This window comes from Rhea pennata, chromosome 7, assembly GCF_028389875.1.
Source record: "Rhea pennata isolate bPtePen1 chromosome 7, bPtePen1.pri, whole genome shotgun sequence".
NCBI lineage: Eukaryota > Metazoa > Chordata > Aves > Rheiformes > Rheidae > Rhea > Rhea pennata.
The window spans coordinates 7,656,227-7,678,368 of NC_084669.1; the positions used below are offsets into that span (position 1 = coordinate 7,656,227).

The 22,142-nt window shown below is 40.1% G+C and overlaps 1 protein-coding gene and 1 long non-coding RNA gene across 2 annotated transcripts in view; one reads left to right on the forward strand and one right to left on the reverse strand.

The window, feature by feature from the left end:
* Positions 1–460: 460 nt before the first annotated feature.
* LOC134142786 (uncharacterized) lies at positions 461–16,872 on the reverse strand. The gene is made up of 5 exons (XR_009958956.1): positions 16,322–16,872; positions 7,781–7,886; positions 5,192–5,304; positions 3,320–3,385; positions 461–2,563 (listed from the first exon to the last, which is right to left on the reverse strand). It is a non-coding gene; the product is annotated as an uncharacterized LOC134142786 (long non-coding RNA).
* Positions 16,873–18,222: 1,350 nt separating this feature from the next.
* PDZD8 (PDZ domain containing 8) overlaps positions 18,223–22,142 on the forward strand; it is a 62,571-nt gene continuing 58,651 nt past the window's right edge. Inside the window, exon 1 of the mRNA XM_062580569.1 lies at positions 18,223–19,250. Coding sequence (XP_062436553.1) covers positions 18,391–19,250 — 860 coding nt within the window. The 5' untranslated portion in view covers positions 18,223–18,390. The remainder of the gene's footprint in view (positions 19,251–22,142) is intronic.

Sequence of the window (22,142 nt, forward strand, 5' to 3'; positions counted from 1 at the left end):
GGTCTAGCTGAACCTTGCAAATTTAGACTGTATAGTTCTGGTTAGCCCTAGATCTAGGCAGTCTGAGTACAACTTTGCAATCCTACATTACAAGCAATTTTGTCTTTTATCATATAAACATGATTTTCTGTACTACAATGTGCTAAATATTTTAAGCTTTCAGATAGCTCATTGACCTTGAGCAAAATAGGAGCCCTTTCTTGGACCACGCTGTTTTTCCTGGTGCCTGATCCAAGATTATAGAGTACCTTAGTTCCTGAACTAGAACATGAAGCAGACCACAGACTAGTGAATCAGCTGTTTCATACAGTTTAGGGAACCTGCAGAAGAACTTGCTTCTCTCAGTACATTAGAAGAATACTTAACCAGTCTACTTTGCAGTCAGGAAAACAGCACATCATGAGCAATGTAAAAAACATTTTTTATTTACTAACTGTGAAATAGGAAATGCTCAACTCCCTCTGTGAGACAATAGGCCTTTCTTTACAAAAATGCTGACATGGTGTCTCTAAAGAAAATCCGCAATAAAATACTGCTTCTCATTGGAGCTCCCTTGCAATTTAAGGAGTTAGATTTACAAACTCTCTGACAGTCTCTTGCTTTCTGTTGAATTCTAATCTTAACTGACTGCTGTGGTTCAGTTCAGGGTTCAGAGAGATAATCAAGTTACTGTTGGTTAAAGAGGTACTATGTGTTAGTCAACGCTGGGGGCTCAACCACATGCATACTTCTAGACCCTCACAAACACAAGGCAAAAATGTATTATCTTAAATCTTTTTCACTGACACTTAAATGAACACATTTTTCCTCAAACAGGGGGCAGGCCAAGAGCATGTGGCTCCACTGCTGCATAGTAAGTGACTCATTACACTGCAGTCTTGAGCCTTGAGCTTTGGTAATGTTCTTGCTTGTTTTATGACACTGGTGTACTTGTTTGCACTTGAGCCAGGGTATTGCATTCAGGCACCTAAACAACAGATTTTGCACAAAGTTCTAAACTTTAATTCTTAGTTATGGGAAGTATTGGGGTAAAAACTCCCTTCATTACCCAATGTTTACATTTAGGATATAGGTGCTTTGGGGAGTGACAATATGTACAGAGTCTAAAAATGTATACATGGAAACTAAAAAGCAGGGGCACTTAAGCCAGACTTTCAGATCCTGCTGATACTTTATTGACATGATAGCTTAATGAAATATACTACTTGTCTGCTTAGTGTGGTTGCTTAAGGATATGATGACTGACATTTCTAGCATGTGGCCTTTTGTTCTGTGATTATAAGGATGGCAGTTATTTCTCTTCTTCTCCCATTTTCAGCAATGCTTGTTTACTTACTTAGCCATGATTAGGATTAAAAGATGCTAGGGCTACAAATAAGACACAGATGTCAGTAGGCTCATATTATTTAATGGTAAAGTACCAAATATATATATAATTATTAATATTCAGCTAGTACTTAATCATATGGTAGATTTTTCATGTTAGTTTCTAGTAGAGGTGGGTATCTTCAGAAAAGCCTGATTCTGCTTCTTTCAGAAAACTTTGGAGTGACTTCTTAATTAATTGTGAGTATTATATTCAAGGAACTTACTGATACTGCAGCAATAAAACTACCACCTCTCTCCTAATGTGCTGAACAGACTGAGAAGTTCATTATTATCTAGAAGTCTGATGTCTAATAAGGAAACAGAAGGGGAAAGTTTTAGACAGGGACTATCTCCATAGATACTCTGCACTACTTACAGATGTAAGGATACCTGGGTATCCTGCTGTAATAGGATCTGAAACACCCTATCAGCAATGGGAGAGTTAACATACTGCCATTAATTGATATCTGACTTGTCTATATATCTGAGGAAGATATTAGACTGCAAAGGAGGACTTAAAAGTGGAGAGCTTTAGACAATTGGTGCTAGGTAGGTGGTACAGCAGTTGAAAGTAAGGAAGAAGGAAATAAATGAGCAATCCTGGTTTCTAGCAGAATCTTTATGAGGTAGTGTAAGTCTAGCAGGTGCTAATTGTCCTGTCTTAATAGGATTAAACTTGGCTGAATTCAGAGCAAATAGAAACATTTAAGAGTTTGTAGGTTTGTCGGTTCACTAAGAAATGAAACCAGAAAAGGGATGGGGGAGGGTGGGCTTTTTTTTTTTTTAACCTTTAAAATTCCTAGAAGGGATATAGTCCTTGGGTCATCCATCTGTATGGGGAGGGGAGAGAGCATAATATGATGGTAGGGTAGTAGCTAACTGGGGCAGCTGGAAGCTGAAGAGTTGATGACTGATCATATAGTGACACGCAGCCCTGAGTGAGGTATGTTTGTGCTTGGATGCCTCTGTCTTTTGCTAAACCTTAATGTCCCTAGCACTGTGGGGAAGGATTTACTATAGCTATCTGCTGCTAGAGATACAGAACATATAGATTCAGTTCTTCTGCATGTGGAAGAGAGAACTACTTTGTCTATACTGTCATGCTGGCTGTATCTCTCTCGCCTTTTTTTTTTCTTCCATAGAAAGAAATGAAGAGGGAATGATGGAATCCTTTGAGCTTCCTCAAAAGTAAATCCTGTGAAGGAAAATGGATTTTTTTTTTCCTTGATAAACAACAACAAAAAGGTAAATAAATGTTTTAGCATTGCCTGGCTCCACTGACAAGGCCAGCTTGTGCTGAACTGGATATGGATGAAACAATAAAACTGCACAGATGTCTAGTTTCATGTAGGTGCTTGGAACAAAAATAGTGGAGCGATGTAGGGGCAATTGTTAACAGTGGAAGGACTGTGGTAGCACTGGAATTCACCCTTTGCCTCATGCTCCTAACCCCATGTGAAGAAAAGAACACAGTGTTTGCAGAGGGGGAAACAGTATCTGAAACCCTACTTTTTCCCCTATAGGTTTTTTTTCCCTCCCTCTGCTGGAAAGCCCTCTCTCTTCATACACTGGAAACGCAAACAATGCATAATGGTATACTCTGAGTAGCTAATGCAGCACTGAACTGAAAACTCTGTCTTGCAGCCTGCACAAGGGACCAATAAAGTAATTGCTCCCCGCGAAGCAATAACAGAAAAACAAAAGGGCTGATATGGTACAAAACTATATGTTAACTTTTGTTAAAGGAATTTGTGCAGTCTGGCCAGAAAAGTCTCAGCTATCGAGACAATTGGGAAGTAGGTTACTTGCTTTGTCATGCTGTTGCTAGAAAAAGTGGATCTCCCAAAGGCCGTTGGGAGTAACTGGATTCAATGCCGATTTTAAGTGGACCTCTCACAGGCCTCTCACATGTCAATGCAGACAAGTGTAACATCTGCTGGGTATTTCTTACCTTCTCTCAGCTGTCCTCTTAGGACCTCTCCCAAAGAAAATGATTCATTGTAGTGCTCTTCATTATCTACAGATGAGGAAACTAAATATAGTAGTGGGAAATGTACTCATGATTTTAAATAAATGGCAAGAAATCGGGACTGGGCTTTCTGGTGAAGGCGGCAGTTGTCATAGACGAAAAAAGAATTTGATGATGTGTATTTTTTTAATGTGTGAAGGCAAGTTTCCTTGTGCTATTGATCAATGTTTCTAGATGTGTTCTAGATCAATGTTTAATAAAGTGGCAAAAAAGGAGAAAGCTGTAAATCTTCTTATAGTTACCTGGGTTTGCCTACACAACTCTAAAGCTTTCCTATTACTGTCAATAAGTAGCACTGAATCCAAGCATATAGATAAGATATAATGGCATATTATGGCCTGTGAAGGAATTGAATTTAGGTTTTCCAGTATTCCTGTGTTGCTAGATTTGATATCACACTACAGGAAATGGGGTTGGACAAATCTTGACAATATGTTATGGTCTAATGTTTTTTACTCTTCTGTTCTACTTTCTAGCTTGCAGACACTGATCTGCTCTGGAGAACGTATGTGCTGGCTTTGCAACTTTTGTTACTCAAGGAAAACTAAGTTTCACTGCTTAGTGCCCTAAAAGTACTGTGGGGATAAAGTTCTACACTCTGTTTTTTTCTTCAGGCCATGACTACTTCTGTATCTCCAGAAGAAGTTGCACAAAGAATCACACTTTTTTGTTGGTTGGTCAGTGAGGCTTTTTATGTATACAGGGTACAGGGAACCTGAGGGATGAAACTAAGTCTCTGTGTAGTTAACTCTGCAGGCACTTAAGTAATGACCTGGAATGTATCCAAAACTTAATTAAAAAGAAAAGAAAAAAGGAAAAGAAAAAGATTAGGTAATACTTCTTTTTCTTTGATTATGACCATCCTCTATGTGCTTTTTTATCCACTCAGTTACTTGCTGGTGTTTTCATTGCATTTACAAAGTGATAGGCTATGGTTATCAAGTTCCCCTTCTGCTACTTCATCTAAGTATGCAAGAACATACATACTGTCTGTCAGACCAAATCAGGACTTGATTAATTTCCTTAAATGAGCTAATAAGCAAGCAGGTGCCAGCCAAAAAAAAAAAAGGTAAACCAAGACAATGTCAAAAAGATCTACAGTGGTATTTTTTCAGATAAAAATAAGTGAAAAGAAATGTATGAGATTCATTGAACATGAAATCTTCAAATGTAAGGATCAGACCTTGTAAATTCTCATTATCCATCAGAGATTCTGAACAACTGAAGCACTGAAGTACATCAGTAGTATTGCTGAAACTACTTATAGTTGGGTTCCATGCATAAGCAATGGAGTATGGAAAGGAAATGTGCTTGTATGAAGATATGCATTCCTCAAAAAAGCTATGAAGCTAAAACTTTTAATGGCTAGGAAGAGTCATTTTTATATTGTTTACCAAAATCCATCATTTCTAAATGTTTCTCTATCAGAAAAGAGCACTTTGTATTGCCAGTAAATGGGATAATAAAGAAGTGTAAAAGATGAGTCACTAAACCACAGCAAAAGGAAATGCAGTGTTAGCAACCGCAGCACCCTCACTTGGCCCTGTATTCTTTTGATAGAGTATAATGCAGTTTCCTGTAGCAGTGGTCTGCAACAAGAGCAACATTCAGCTTGATCAGGCAGATGAAGGTTATTTATTCTAGCTGTTCTGGACATATCTACATAACCTTTATTAAGAAGCTATCTAAATGGCTTGTAATTTTAGTAAATACGTTTATCCCAAACCTAAAGGTGTGACTTTGAGGCTTAAAAGCTAAGCTCTATCTTTTCAAAGGATTCAGATAACAAAATACCTTCTGAAGATATGAAGAGACTTGGCTGTGCTGTTCGGTGAAAAGAAGAATTCATGTCATGGCACGAATCTCGGCTCAGCAGTCTAGTAGTCCTTTGTCTCCATGTTTGGTCCCTAAATTGATACAATACTGCCCTTGAATCCAAATACTGCCCAGATCCAAAGCAAAATTACCCTGTAAGCTATGCCAGCTGAGTCCAGATGCAGAATAAAACAAGAATAAAATGTTCAGCCAGAATAACAAGTGGAGATAAAGGGCATGTTCTTTACCTCTGACTAAAACCATTTTCTATAGATGGTGTTATGGCCAAAAAAAAAGAGACCCCCCCAAATGAAAACTAACCAGTTTGTGATACTACTACCGACACTACCAGAATCTGAAGGTTTGGAGGAAAGAGAAAGGAAGAGTGAATGATATGTGCCAGAGTAGCAATAACTTGTTTCTAAATCCCTCTCTTTTGCCTCGGTGATTTCCTTGTTCACTAAAATTTGAACAGTTGCATGCCTGTAACAGCATCTATCTTGTGTCATATGAACTCTGTGTCCCCCAGTAAATGGATCTTTCCAATAAAAGATGCTAAAAAAACTAGTTATTCTAGAAGAGTCAGGTTTATGAGAGTAACTAGGGAAAAAAAAAGAAGTTGGTCTTGTGCAAGGGAATAATTCCCCTGTTTTGCAAGGATTTTACAAATAATTGGGCGTACAATTTACAAATAACTTGACTTTGAAAAATGTCCTTGACAGTGCCCTTTTACCACTCAGAAAGCAGGCGAGCTCAAATTACAGCATCAGATATGCTGAGCAAATGGTGTAGAGGAAGTATTAATGCCCACAAATCTCCTGTGTAAAATCAAACACAGACAATTACCCCCATTATGAACCTATGCTAAAACGGGCTACAGCTAGCAGCCTGTCCAGCTGCTGTTATGCATGGATCCTGAACAGATCTTGCAGTTGGTCCTATACCTTCAGATACTTTTCTCCTCTCACACATGCTTTGCTGCTATTTGTACCTATTGTATTAATCATTTACATAGCTGCTGATGGCTGCCCTTTTCCTAGAGATATGGAAAGCTCAGCCAAACTGACACTGACAGACTCCCTCCCAGGCTTTCTCAGTAAGACTGCCAAGTGTATAAGTGAAAGGGGATTTGGTTCTTAAGACAGGAGAGCTTCTTGGATGACTGCCATCCAGAACAGAACTGTAATCAGCTGAAGAAATCTGTGCTCTCTTGCTGAAAAAGGGGAAAAAGATAGAACCTCCCCAAATATAATGCTTTTAGGAGAGGCAAGAAGGCTGATAAACAGCTTCTCCCAGGCAATTCTTTCACATCACGATTTATCTCTTTTTAAATCTCTGCTAAAGAACTCTGGTCTCCCTTGAAGAGATTTAACATGTGACAGGGCTCACTTTTTTTTGCCTATCCTGGCTTGGATATTCTGTTCTGGGCAAGGCCTGTTGTCAAAATCCTACTTATTTCAGCTATTATTTCTTTCATCATTCTCAGCATTTAATTTATGTATTTTTTTAATCTATGATTGCTTCTTCTGCTGCCTTTGGTATCCTTTGTGTCTAACTTTCTTCAGAGAATGAGCAGAGGTGTTCATGAGTTTTAAGCTAATTAACAAGAGAATAGCAACTCGGAAGTCTATTAACAAACCTAGGCGGGTTGTTGTTTTACCCAGTATTTGTATTTATAGATTATTAATGAAATCCAAAACTGTGCACTACTGTGTATTATTGCCAGTTGTCTTTTAAGAAATTAACAATGAAGAGAAAGAGCTTTCTATTCCTTCCAGAAGTAAAACCACAGCTACCATGCTAACCAGGTCTGATCTTAGCTCACTCTCTACCTGTTTTACCTGCCTGGAATCTGCATTCCCTCTGCAAACTACTTTAACTTCTTTGGAGGATTATAAAGCTAGGAAAAGCAATGGGATAATCCTGATTAAGAAAACTGCTAGGTAGGAGGAAGTCTGGGAATCTATGTCAGCATTATCTCAGTCTTTACATGGGAATTACTGGGGGATGAGGCTCTCGGGAAACAGTCCTGAAGGAGGCTGGGCAAGAAAAAAAAATTCTGCTTCATTTCTCAGAAAAATATTATCATTCTTCTTGTTCCTCCTACAAATGCAGCCATTTTTGATCAAAGAGAAAAAACTAATGGACTGTTTTTTTGTTGTATTTCCTCCCTTAACAAGGTTCTGCTCCTGTAGCTGCTCCTCTGTTGCAGTGTCTGTTGCTGGTCTGTGGGCAGCCCCCCTCCCAGCATGGGGAAGCTAGGAGCTCTGGGAGACACTTTCCAACTCCTCCCTCCTCACCGTGATACATGCTCTCTCTGCCTCCTCCCAATCCAGCTCCTGAGCATGAAGCATCCTGTCAGTCTCTTGTTTTTCTATCCCTTTTCCATTGATTTTGTGCCATTAGTTTGGGGATCTTTGGCTGCAATCTGCTCAGCTTCCCCTATTTTGATCCCTTCTATTCCCATATTTTTTCTTCCTCCCAAGAGCAGAGGGAGTCCTTGCAAGTTATTTTTCCAGACCAGCCGCATTTTGATAAATAACTGTGCAATATTCAGTTGATACTTACTGTAAAGGAAAGAAAACATGCGATAATCTGTGGAAGAACAAGGCAGGGATCATCTTTTCATGTCTTGACAATGAGGTTTTGTTTGGTGACTAGATCTTTGCAGCATCTGGAATGGAAATAGTTAAGATCTGTGTTCAAAAAAACCTGAACATGAGATTAAGGTAGAACATCTAAAAATATCAGTTCTTAATGTTGCTACGGAAACTTCTCTTATAGCCATTGACTTTATGTGCATCAATTATATTCCACATAGTCAACATTTTTCTCTCAGACTAGTGGAAGCTGACAGTACTCCCCTTGCATGAGATGGTATGTAGGAGCATACGGGTTGTGAAACAATAGAGATGGGGTTTATTCTGTTTTTTTAACTCTTTAAAAAATATAAATGTGTAGTTTAGTACTCCATTAAGAGTTTCTTGCAGTGTATTCATTATTTAACACATTTTGCCTCTACCAAAGCAAAAGTACTAATGATCAATACAATTGGAGTGATATATGTAGAAATTCCACTATAAAAATAAAGGCTGTAATACATTTGGTTGATAGTTTATGAATCTAGAACTCTCTCAGCAAAATCTCAGTAGTTTCAGTGCACAACTTTGGAATATTTTTTAAAAAGGGAAATACCATGTATTGACTTCATTGAAGTTTTTATTTGTCTTTAAGCCTAGTTGATCAGGCCACAGTTCTGAAGGCAGAAAATCTATTGCTAGTGCTTATATAGTAACACGGACTGCTTTTTTAAAAAATGTGTTTTGATAAAATGCTGCTGAGAAAAGCTGTTAAGTGAAAATCTTGGCCAAAAAAAAAAAAAAGTTTTCATTACCATATTCTAAGCTTTATCCATGCCAATAAAAATAACTGTAGATGGAACTGCAGCCCTCACAGAACTTCAGTTTCACTTTTTATATGACAATTTTCATTTTCTTGGCTCTTCTTAATATTGCCTTGGGTTAAATAGCCTTGTACGGATGACAAATTTTTGCAGAAATTATTCAGGAAGCCAAGCTTCTTCAGGGTTTATTTCATACACATTTTGAATTTCATATCAAAAATATTTACTTCATTTTTTCCTTTTGTTAGATTGAGAGCTCAATAAGCAAATTCAAACAGAAGTGTAAATGCATTTCAGACAGCTGTGATTTGAGACATTCTTCTAAAATTACTGGAATAATTGAAGTTGTAGGTTGGTAATGGGAGGAATTCATAAATAATTTGCTGAGATACTGACAAGAGCAGACAAGTTCCTCACTGTTTTTTACATGTAGACTAGAATTCTACCCTTTTAGTCTATTTAGTATTCTTCTAAACAACACTAAGTGGCCAGAAAAATAATGGGAATCAAATTGAATGCAAACTGTAGGAATATATGTGAGTTTTGCCTTCTGGTTTAATGAAGCTATGTGAACACCGTCTGCTGCAAAATGTGAAAATTATTCCTCAGTTAAAATGAAATGATTTGATTTTTTTCCCGTTGTCTGTAGTTTGGATTTGAAAATGAAGAACACTGATTTAAATCGTATTTCTGTCAGAGGTTTTTGTCTACATTTTTACTGATAAACCAATATTACAGAAAAAAATCAAACTCATTTTTCTACATTATTTTTGATACTTTCCTGAATGTTCTAGAGAGTAGCTTGCCTAAGTAATTCATTTAGTCATTCCCTGCTAGTATCTTATGCACAAACAAGTTAGAAAGCATGAAAAAGTATCATGGTGCAATATTAGTGTTGAAACATAAGGCTAGATATCTCTGGTATCACATGGGTAAAACAGCTTTCAAAGATGTAAAAATTTCTACAGATTGCTGCTGCCCTTTTAAGTGATACTTTTCATGTATGAAACATGAGAGTGTATATGAGTAGAAACTGAAGAAGAGATGAGTTTATAGGTGAATTTAAATTTGGCCTGTTTGCCTTGCTTCAAACAGATTCTGAGCAGCAGAAGCACAGACTGTAGCACAAAACTAGACAATTAAAATCTAACACGATAAAGACAGAAATTGTAAAAGTATACTTTCTCAGCTAAAATGCATTAGTAAATGATTTCAGTAATATAGCTATTTGCCTTACATAGCTAAACAGAGTATCTTATGTTATCACAATTATCTAGGTGGAATCGCCTAGATTGCTTTAGGTTTGTAACTATTAGCTTTTTTCATTAAATCTACTCTTAAGGCCATATCCTTCAGACAAACTACCTCTATTTGTGCAAAAACACTTTGTGAAGGCAATAAAACTACTTGGTTAAAGATTAGTCATGTGAATACTCATGTTTTATCTTTTCGGTCTTTGAACACAGAAGAATCGATATAGCCATAGGACGGTTGTTGTGAAAACAGGAAAGTACAGCAACCAGAAAAGGTAAATTAGTCTTTCTGTTTACTTTTCTTTAGCTTACTACTAATACAAAAGACCAAGCAACAAGCCAAACTACTTTTCCATGCTCAAATGGCCTTGAGTTCATATAAGGAACTGAGATGAAATGGCCATCTTTCAGCTTGCTATGGGAACTAGGGAAACGATTTCTTTACTTTAGTCCTTGTGAGGCAAACCTCTAAAGTACATTTTTTTGTTTTTTAATATTTATTTCTATCAAAAATACCTGCTAAAGCTTCTCATTTTGTTTTAAACTGTCAGGCCAGGGCGGGGGGGCTGGCTGACCAAAGAAGAGAAAATGAAATGATCTCTTCAGATATATGCACTAGGTTCAGCTGAAAAAAATGTGTAGACATGTGTCTAGATGGACAGCTTTTATGTGTAGCTAGTGAGACTACCCACAAGGATGCCTTTAACCACCAAGTCTGTGGAGTCCTAGATTGCATGTGAAAAGGCATGCCTGTGTACTACGGTTACAAGGCCCACACATTCTTAGTAGAATGAGTTTGAGCTGAACATCTTTTCAGTGTCTTGATATGACACATGAAACTTAGAGGGGATCAGAGGCAAGAGTAAATAAAAAATAAATCCCAGAATCCTCATTTTCCAAGAAATCTCTGGATCTAGGCTAATATTTCTGAGATTTCCCTCTGCTTTTAAGAACCAGTACGGTTTCCTTCAAAAGTCTATCCCGTTCCCTTATTTTACATTTCTTTGCAGATGAACCTATGTCAGCGTACATGGGAGTTAGTGAGCAGCTAGAGAAATACAAGACCTGCCACCGCATATCACTGATCTCAAGCTGTAGCTAAGGAAATTGGGTTACTGAGTATTTGCACAAGCAAGCACTCTACTGAGACCAAAATACAGATCTTGTTCTTGGATTGTTAAAGCACTAGGCAGTCCTTTCCTCCACCCCTTAATGGCAATTAAGGCTAATAAACAGTCTAGGCTCTGCCCTGAAATGGCTGAAGGAATGAAACAGGTTCAGTTCTGACCTTACTGCAGGAGTGATAACCTCCAGCAGAACTGAGAAAGCTTCTCGCTGTGGCCAGATTTGTCAAAGCTTACTTGGATGCTAACAAGACAGAGCAGATGTACTGCAACTGCACGCTCTCAGACTGGAGAAACCACAACCCAGTCACATCACAAGACCTGAAAGCAACCAACTACCTGTCAACTAATGTACATAATCACACTTCTAATGAAGGGCAAGTGACGCACACAGCCTCACAGGGATGGTCATCTGAAAAATTATTTTCACCTCTGAAATATTAACTCTTTACTTGCTGAGTCCTTATACCAACTGAAAATTGCTTTTTAATGCAGTTTCTTGAAGCCTCTACATCAGCTAGAGGCTGCTTTGGGCTAATCCAGGAAATAAGCCAAGTATTAAAGAAAATCTGAGGTTGTAGAACATCTGAAATATATTGACCATAGTGTAATTAAATGTGAAATGTGTTAGGGGAAGTAGCTAAAACAATTTCAACTCTGGGAAAGATGACTTGGCAGCATGCAAGATGGCCCCAGCGAGGCTGACTGGAATTCTTATGAGGAATGGTGAATCTGTCTCAGAATACTTAAAGAAAAGGTACCTAACTGAACAGTAATGGCAAGTGTGATAATAAATACTTTAAATATAGTGCTTTCTAAAGATTAAGAAAAGTAGCATTTACATAAATACTAGAAGTCAGTGTAGTGAATGCAGTAAGAAGCAAAATATATGTGACAAATCTCAGCTGTGTCTTTGAATTAAAGAACAGATCCTGGACTTAAGATATAACAGCACACAGGTAATAAAGGATCTTTAGTTCTGCTTGGATTCTGGTAATATAAAAAGACCAAATTTGTTACATTTAAATTTAAAAAGTCTTTTTTTTTAATCTTGGAAAAGTTATCTCAAAGCTAGAGTACCTAAAGAGGGGAATCTTGTTTCATGTTATAACAAAAGCCAAGGTCAAGTGAGATAGTAATAGAATCCCTAATTAAAAGACAGGATATCTTAAGCTGGAATGTGAGCCTTCTGAAGTAAATATCCAATGTACCTGTTCATCTAAAATGTTAGTTCTTGATTAACTGAGTTAAAATTACTTCTGATGATAATTCAAGATGAGCTTGAACTAAAATACTGGATTTATTTGGGCCAAACTAAACCTTAGATTCAAACGCTAACTATCTTTCTGTTTTGATGTGTTTTGATCTAAACTGTTTGGGCTCTAAGTCTTTATTAATAACCAGCTCAGTTGCTTTATTTGTATAGGATTGCAAAGGTGTTCACAAACAATCAGTCAAAATATGCTGTGAGATGCATCACATTAAACAGGTAAATGAAGACATGAAGTTAAGAGCCTATTTTTTCAGAAGTGAACATTAATTTGGAGTATCTGCATTTGAGCAGTCAATAGGGAATTGTTTCTTTTTCTCCCATCGCACACAGTGCTCATAATTCCTGAGCAAACTCTGTGTTTTCTCATTAGTTCTAAATATGGAGCTTTGGGTATCTTAAGTAGGACCTATCCAAAAAGCAGCATTAAAATGCATTCTTACCAGTACAAGAGAGACATGGAGCTACTGGAGAGAGTCCAGTGTAGGACTACGAAGATGATCAGAGGGCTGGAGCACCTGCCTTACGAGGAACGGCTGCGAGAGCTGGGCCTCTTCAGCCTGGGGAAGAGAAGGCTGAGGGGGGATCTGATCAATGTGTACAAGTACCTGAAGGGAGGGTGTCAAGGAGATGGGGACAAACTCTTTTCAGTTGTCCCATGTGACAGGACAAGAGGCAATGGGCAGAAACTGAACCACAGGAAGTTCCGCCTGAACGTGAGGGGGAATTTCTTCCCTGTGAGAGTGACAGAGCCCTGGACCAGGTTGCCCAGAGAGGTTGTGGAGTCTCCTTCTCTGGAGATCTTCAAGGCCTGCCTGATGCAGCCCTGTCTACCATGCTCTAGGTGACCCTGCTTGAGCACGGGAGTTGGACTAGATGATCTCCAGAGATCCCTTCCAACCTTACCGATTCTGTGATTCATTCCAGTTCTGAAAACAGTGGTCTAACTTCCTTTCCTGAATTTATACAGTGAGTCAGTTCTAGGATAGTAATAAAATCCCCTAAAATTCTCAGCCACTATCATTAAAAATAAGTACAGTTATATAAACTAGATAGAGTAGGGGACAGATTTTTCAGTAGGAGAAATAGATGCATTCAACTCAGTGTCAACGGATCCAACAATTTATTCTAGTTGACGTTCCATGGGTGGTTATCTACAGATTAATATAGTCTAAATACGACCGAGTTGCCCAAACTGTATTTTTGTGCACTTCTGAGTGGAAGGATTTAGCTCATGACAGAGAAACTTACTTGAGGGATTAGTGATTGAATACTGAGCCAGAGGACATGGACTGTTATCTGGGCAAAGACTGGGCTCATAAGGGACAAGTAAGATGAGTTTCTCCGGGTGAGCTGAACAGAGTCTTCCCAGGGGATCACTTGGACTGGGGCCTCTTCTGTCTGCATTGTGAGCAGACTTGTACTGCAACCTAGCTCATCAGAATTTAAAAAAAAAATAAAAAAAAGGATGAGAGGGGAGGATTTGGATGGCCTCAAAGGAAACTTCATATGCATTAAAGCTTCATTTTTTACCAGGTTTGTTCCAGTAAAATGTAGGATCACCTACATAAGACAACATTGTGCCCGACAGAGTTCCGAACTAGAACTGCAGAGAGTCTTGATCACCGTATTTTTCTTCTTTTATTTATGTTAAGATCTGGACCAGATCAGGTGCTCACTAGCACAGTATCCTGTTTGAAACAGTGGATGCCTGAGGACAATTACAGGAACAGGACACCCCATAGCAGTATGTCAGCAGTGTAGATTCCAGCAATCTCTGTATTTAATAAACCTCAATGGATCTGTCCCTCATGAATTTACTTAATCACTTTTTGAATCCTGTTTCATGCAGTACCATGAGAACTATAATCTAATTTTGGTCTCTAAGACATGTAATATGAAAACAACAGGAGGCCCAGGAAAGAATTACATCATTTTGCCAACAGATATTACAAAAGCAGGCAATGACTGAGTACAGCAATGAAGAAAATTGTTAAAACCACTCATTACAAAATAACCCAGTATTTCATGCTTTGAAACAAAATTATCAGTTAAGACTACTTCACAGTTTCAAAAGAAATGTAATAGCTTTTCTAAGCTTGTGACATGGATAGTTCTCTCTTCAGCCTTGTGGCATGCAAATTTTAAAAAGTGCCTTTTCAACTGGTCATATTATCTTGCATTGACTAAAAATGCTTCTACAATTTCTTCATCTAAAGATCCTCTGGATCAGTTAGGAATGAGATGAACACAGATAAATCACAGAATCAGTAAGGTTGGAACGGACCTCTGGAGATCATCTAGTCCAACCTCCCTGCTCAAGCAGGGTCACCTAGAGCATGGTAGACAGGGCTGCATCCAGGTGGGCCTTGAATATCTCCAGAGAAGGAGACTCCACAACCTCTCTGGGCAACCTGTTCAGTGCTCTGTGACCCTCACAGTGATTAAATTCCCCCTCACGTTCAGGCGGAACTTCCTGTGGTTCAGTTTTTGCCCATTGCCTCTTGTCCTGTCACATGGGACAACTGAAAAGAGATTGCATACTGCTTTCTATTTATTTAGACTTCTAGAAAATGTAAACAGCAACTTCTAAATTGAAGCTTAAGTACAATTAGCTCTTAAAGGCTCTTTTTTTGGATGGTATGAAGATTCATCTTTTTTTCTGCTCTACTTGACAAATTAAAAATTCTTTTCCATCCTGACCTATTTTAGCCTTATTCTGTTTTAAATAATGTTTTCTATGTATTGTCTTGGTATCTCTGTTAACATATTTGCTGCTATTTCTGTTTATGTTTTCATTCTCATTGAAAATACTAAAATACACCTGACTTGTTTTATAATTGTCTTTAAGAATAATGAAAACATTCCTCTGAAAGGAGAAAAGTGATTACTGAGCTGAACTCTGCAGAGGCTTTTAAACTGTCACAAGGTCCATAAAATGTGCCAAATTTCCTGTTCCGCTAGTTTAATGGCAGAAAATGCTCAGTTCAGAAATCTGCAACATGAATTCTTTTTTTACTGATGTTCTTCCTGATCCAACACCGAGGCTGCTATTGGCTTTCTGAATATATTTTTCTATATATGAAAAGCTATTTAGTTACAAATCCACAACCTTTTCATTCTTATTGCATATGCCTGTATTAGACACGGTAAAGGCCTCTAGTAGAGCAGATCAAATTTTGTACTAATGACCTCTCTGGTATTTCTATAGAAATGCTCTATTAAACACCATGGCATTTCAACTTTCAGTCACAAGACCTATAAAAAATTCATACTCTGAATCTCTAGTTTCAAACCACAGCTCTGCATCGTTAACAGCTTTTAATCCTCCAGCCCCACACACTTTATGAAGGAAAAGAGGGAAGAGGGCTTTTATTTTCCTGGCATTTAAATTTTACATTTTCTTCTTCTACTGTCTGCTTTTTAAAGTAGTTCCAGAGTCTGGAAAAAAAAAAAAAAAAAAAAAAAAAAAAAAAAGAGGACTAGCTTGGATTTTCTGATATTGTTAAAATGTAACATTATATGAGAACCATCATCACACTTTGAGCTAGATGATTAACTAAAACTTTAAATAGGTATAAAAACCCCTCAAACATTCAAGTAATTTTTACCTTAATAGTGTGTGTCTTTCAGAAATTATAGAACTTTATTTCAAGATTGAAAGAAAACACTTCCCATGACACAGGGAAGTACCTGGAAAAACAATGTGTAAATGTCATAGTAGTGTTATAACTCTAGTAATAGTAACAGTTTTGATCTGACCTTTAAGTGCATTTGCTAGACCAGACTAATATGCTTTCTTTAAGTATGCTTATCTTTTCAAGTTAAAATATGATTATACTATATGCCACTTCTGTAAAACAAAATTGAATATAATGTGTCTTCCAGGTTAGCCTCTCAAAATGTTCCGAACCAATATTCTGTCTGAAAAGGTAGCCCTGCCTTGCATGTTATATGCTTCTTTCTACACCTCTTCTTCACTGATTTTTAAGCAATTTTTATAAATGTCCATTCTTTTTGTAAAAATAATAGTCCTTAATTTGATTGGATGCCACTTACCTGGCCTCCTATACAGGATGTAGCTGTTGTCTTCCTTAAAAGGAGTATGTGAGCTCAGAGAGGTGAGGATGCCTTCCTTTCCCTATCATCCAACTTCAATGAAGCCAGAGTCTGTGATACAAAGAAACCATTTTGTAATGTATTGCTTACAGCAGTAGGAATCAGTCCTATACACTGACAATACCTACTCATGTACATCACAAATCAGAACATCACAATGTGCAAAATTCTCAGCTTTGTTCTTTTGTTCATATTCCTTTCCTCCCTGTATTTTTTAATTCATTTGCTCAATCACAGATTTTAAACAAAAGTGAATAGTTAATAGCAGAGCCTGTTAAAATGTCACCTAAATAGTATGTTCAAAATGTGTTAAAAATGTCTCTAATCAACTAGAAACAGAAAAGAGGCTTTGATGAAATCATAAAACTTCCAAGAGCCTCGTCTTGAACCATCTCCATGGCAATTTTAATTAAAAAAAAAATCCACCTAATTTCCAGGACACTAAATATCCTTCATCTCTTGCTACACCTAGTACATCTCGTTAGCAATCATTTCCTAACAAGAATGCAGCCTTTTGCAAACTTCTCACAGATTAAACTTTTTTTTTTTTTTTTTTTTTTTCCATTTTATTTCACTTCCCTGCTCAGAGGTGCTATCTTAACTACGATTTAGGACGACTGTATCCCAAATGCATTTCTCTATAGACAAACATCTCCCTCAGTGATACTTAAATTGCCTATCCTAGGCATTAACCTGATCTCCTGGTTAACTAATGAAATCAACTGAACTGTAGTTTATGCATCTGGTAATTAAAATGTCCTCATATTTATTGAAATCACTATGAAAATTTTTTAGGGAGAGATCAACCTCCATGAGGATAAAACGCTTGCGGGAAGGCAAGCTATCTCCTGCATGTCTATGATGAAAGACAAGACTCGTGAGCTTGTTCACAAGTTTCGTGTATTTTATGCATTTCATATTTTTGGTATTGACAGAAACGGTCAGTCCAAAGCCCACTGAAGCACTCAGATTTCGGACCAGGCCAAGCACAGACTAGAGGACAGGCGCTGGGGCCTTGGCACTGAGGGACTGTTGCAGAAGAAACAATTCTCCGCTCCCGTGAATTTTATAGCAGGAAACTTGTCCTTTTGCAATGCATTTCTCCCCTTTCCGTCTCCCTGAAGGGGCCTTTTCCTCAGGAGGCACTTGCCGTCCCTGACTGTGCTTTTTAGAGCAGCGGACCGGGATTAACCCGGCCCACGGCGCCGGTAGCCCCCAAGCGGGCCCGTGCGGGAGCCCTGGGCCCGGCAGCAGCACGGCGCACAGGCGCAGCCGCCTGCTCCCGCTGGCCGCCCCGGCCGCTTCGCGGGCAGCCCGCACGCGGGGGCTGCCTCTCGCTCCGCTCCGATCCGGCAGGCCCTGGCCGCGCGGCAGCACCCGCAGCGCCCGCCCGAAGAGTCACTCAATTCCCGCTCTTCTAACGGCTACGGCGGGGCGGGGCAGCCCGCGCGGCAGCGCAGCCCGCGCGGCAGCGCAGCCCCGCTCGGCGGTCCGGCTGGCGGAAGCGGCTGGCGGACGGGAACGCCCAGCCTGGGCGCCCCGCGCAGCGAGGCGGGAGACGCCGGCGGCGGCTCCGCGCCCGCCGCCAGTAGCAGCGACAGCGGCACACACGGACACGCAGCCGCTCCACGCCCGCACCGCGCAGGCGCCGCCACCGCCCGCCCCGCGGCCTGTGACGCCAGCGCGCGGCGCCGTGACGCGAGCGGCGGAGATTCCACGTCTCCGCCAATGGGGGGACGGGTGGAGGCGAAGGGAGCGCAGCCGTTGGTTGGCCGCGCCACCGCCCCGCCCCCTGCCCGCCGGCGCCGCCGCCGCGGAGAGGGCGGGAGGGGACCCGGATGAGGCGGCGGCGGCGCGCGGGGAGCGGCGGCGGCTGGCACCGCGCGGGGGGCCGCAGCCGTTAACCGTCAGCCCTGGCGCAGTGCCCGCCTCCGGCCGCGGGCCCCGGGATGGCGGCGGCGTGCTGAGGGGCAGCCCGGGCGTGTGGGCGCGGGGGCGCCGCGGCGAGGATGCTGCTGGTCTATGTGATCCTGCTCTCGGCGCTCGCCGGCTCGTTCATCACGCTCCTGCTCCAGCTCCTGCTCCTCTACAGGAAGAAGCCGGAGCCGCCCGGGACGGCCCGAGCCCCCGGCGGCCTCGTCTACTCCCGCGTCGCGTCGGACTGCAGCCTCAGGGACTACCTCCAGGGCCCGGAGCCGGCGGGCGGCCAGGCGCCCTCGGAGCCGGCCCCGGCAGCCGCGGCGGCTGCCCCGGCGGAGCCCAGCGCCAAGCAGCAGCCGCAGGAGCCCCCTCCGCCCCCCTCGTCCCAAGAGGAGACCTGCCACTTCCTCAATGCCATCTTCCTTTTCCTGTTCAGGGAGCTCAGGGACACGGCCCTGGTCAGGAACTGGGTCACGAAGAAGATCAAGGTGGAGTTCGAGGAGCTGCTCCAGACCAAGATGACTGGGAAGATGCTGGAGGGGCTCAGCCTCAGGGACGTCTCTCTTGGGAATGTCTTGCCCGTCTTCAAAACGGTTAAGCTCATTCGGCCGGTGATCTGCAACGAGGAGGGCTGCCCTGAGGAGCTGGGCTTCGAGGTTGATCTGGAGTACAACGGTGGCTTCCACTTGGCCATTGATGCCGACCTCGTGTTTGGGAAGTCAGCCTACCTCTTTGTCAAGATCTCCCGGGTGATGGGGAAGCTGAAGCTGGTCTTCACACGCCTGCCCTTCACTCACTGGTACTTTTCTTTTATGGATGACCCTGTGATAGTCTTTGAAGTAAAGTCTCAGTTTGAAGGGAGGCCTATGCCTCAACTCACTTCCATCATTGTGAACCAGTTCAAGAAAGTTATTAAGCGCAAACACACCTTACCCAACTATAAAATCAGGTGAGATATGTTGTGTTCACATGTGTTAGAATTGCTGTCAGGTTCTTAGCAGGTAAAAAAGAGATTTCTATTGGTATTTTTACAGGTATATAAACGGGGGTACTTGTATATCACCTCTCTGATATCAGAAGCCTTTCATGAAAGTAAGCATGGTTTCCTATCTATAGTAGGTGGAATAACTGATGCACAGTGGAATTGTGAGTGCCGAAAATCACATATACTTAAGTAGTGGAAATAGTAGGTATCAAAAATTCCAGGATCCTGTCAGATGTCCAACAACGAGAGCATGGTATCTCTCTGGAAGAGGAAGAAGCATGGCTTTGTGGGACAGCACATGGGTTTGGGATATTATTTGCGGAAGCACTGCCACTGATGAGGCACGTTAGACAAGATTTGTGGCTTGTGCTTACCTACAGAAGCAAGGTTTCTGTTTATTGATGTGAGGTAGGAATGAACTCACTTTCTAGGAATTATTTTTGAAATCTCATGATACTAGCTTCTTCCTTCCCAGTCTAATGAGTTTCTCCAATAACTTTGGGGAAATTTTAAAAGAATTTAAAAGAGATGTATTGCCATTGTTATAAAATTTTTGGACCCTCTTTTTTGCTAGCACTTTTTCTTTTATAAATATATGGATTGCAGTATAGATTACATTATATGTATTGTGTATAATGCTGGACTTGGTGAAAAATCTGTAGCAGAAGTGGCAAGTGACATCATCTTTGCATGATTCCATCCTAATTTCTGATTAAAAATACTGAATGTGCTTTCACTGTTAAGGTATCATGTTCCCTTTCTTTCTTGTTCATTCTTTGCAGTTTCCATTACTGGGTGTTAAGTAAGGATTTGTTTTTTGTTTACTACATTCTTCTGCAGCAAGACCTTTCTCTAAAATTCCCCAGAGATGAGTAACTGAGAATGTTGATTTGGATTTTGAAGTGTAATTGGCTTTGCAATAACATGATTATTAAAACCTTTTCAGCCTGTTCAGCAATCTAATTTGTAAGAGTTTGCATGAAAGCGTATGTGTAAAATATCCAAGGTTTGGAAGGACCAACAACGGCAATGTGGTGGTCCTTCCAAATTTTGAGGTTCTGAATCATTCTCCAGAAGGCCCTGGGCAGCAATGAAATTGTCAGAAGGCAGTCTGCTTCCAGTCTTTCACTGTTTTGGAAAGAGTCTGAAACTGGAAACAATGGAAAAGAGCCTAAAGGATAGGCAGGTGTAGCACTATAATAGTGACAGAGTGAACGTTTTCAGTAAACCTAAAAAGAGCAAGTAGGACAAATGTTATTTACACTCCCAGCCTTTTTAGATTGCCCAGATAACCAGTAATGACATCCTCTTCCCCTTCAGACAGAGAGAGGAAGACATCTTCAGTTTTCCTTGGGGACATGCACCTGTGGGTGCTGTCTCTTTGTTCAGTCAGAGATAATGGATGTTTTCTATATTTCTCAAGCTTTTTGCACTAGAAATAACAAATTAGGCAGTGTGAGCCATTGACATGTTAAAGAGATTTAGAGAAGAGAAACCAGAAGGATGGGAAAAAAGGAAGGAAGTGTCTGGGGCAGAAATGAGTAAAGTGTGTGAGGACAGAAGGTAGCTGATATTGAAGAAAACATAAGAGATAGAGGCACTGTAGAGCTGAGAAGAGTTAACTTTATTTTTAGAAAGTTCTCTTTAAGTTGTGGGCAGTTGAGAATTTGGAAATACTTGGAAGAAAATTATAGCATCATAACTGTTTTTCGTACTGTATGGTAGGCTTGTTGTACAGGGTGGTGAGTGTTCAAGACTGTCAAACGTATGTTTTACTGTTTGAACTTTAAATTTTATACTACTTTCTGAGCATGTAATTCTGATCTCACTGTGTTGGTAAGGAGGAGAGCAGGAGACTAAGCTTAATGTGCATTAAAGAAATTATCTTAAGGAAGGAGGTTTGGATCATTGGTGTCCTGTTCTGAACTCTGTCTTTAACATTTTCTAGTGGGAATATAGAGCCCTACATAGGAACTTTAGACTTATATTTCTTAATTATCTATGAATCCTTTAGTTGTCCACAGCTGCCAAAGAATTTGTGGAACACAAACTGAAAGCATATGCTAGACAGTTGGATCTCAAATGAATTTATAAAGATCACTGAACAGTAAAATTTCATTACAACCAGTAATAACAGCACACTTCTGTATGATAGCAGAGTTAAGAACTGAGGCAGCATGATTTATACAGTGTGGAGAACTGATTTGGAAAATTCAGTTCCTTTCATAAGAGGCAAAATTTAGTTTGTTAAGAGTACATTGACATAGGATTATGGTATTTTAAGGCCATGTCAATACATTCTTAAGCAAAGAATGTATAGGAAGAAATTAAGAGTTTTACAACTTCTTAATAACCTTTAGACCTTGCTTAAAATTTACGTTTTTCACCCCCAGTGAATAAACTTATCCTCTCCCCATTTTTTGTCCTCTATTCTTTTTGTTTAAGTATACAAGTGTTTGGTTTCATGTATAGGTCAAGACCCTTCTGATGTCTCCCTGCTTTTACTTAAGTGACTTTATAAATAACTCTTTGAATAGCAATAATTGCTACCTTTGAAACAAAAGCACTTGCAATGCAAGGAGTTCTCTTTTGAGTCAGTTTAAAGGGAATCTTTGTTATCCTGCTGGTTTCCAGACTGAAGTCCACACAGGAGTTTTATCTTGTTTCAAGCTGCCAAGTATCGTTAAAAATGAAAATATGTAGTTTTCTTTCTTTTGTAATTAGGTAACTCTTAGATGGTTATTACTTGATAGTGAATGACAAAAGAGAACTTCCATCAATGATTGATTCTCATCATCTTGTAACTAAGTTTGTGTAAAGCAGGTCCCCTTCCATTATTTAATTGTAGAATACTGC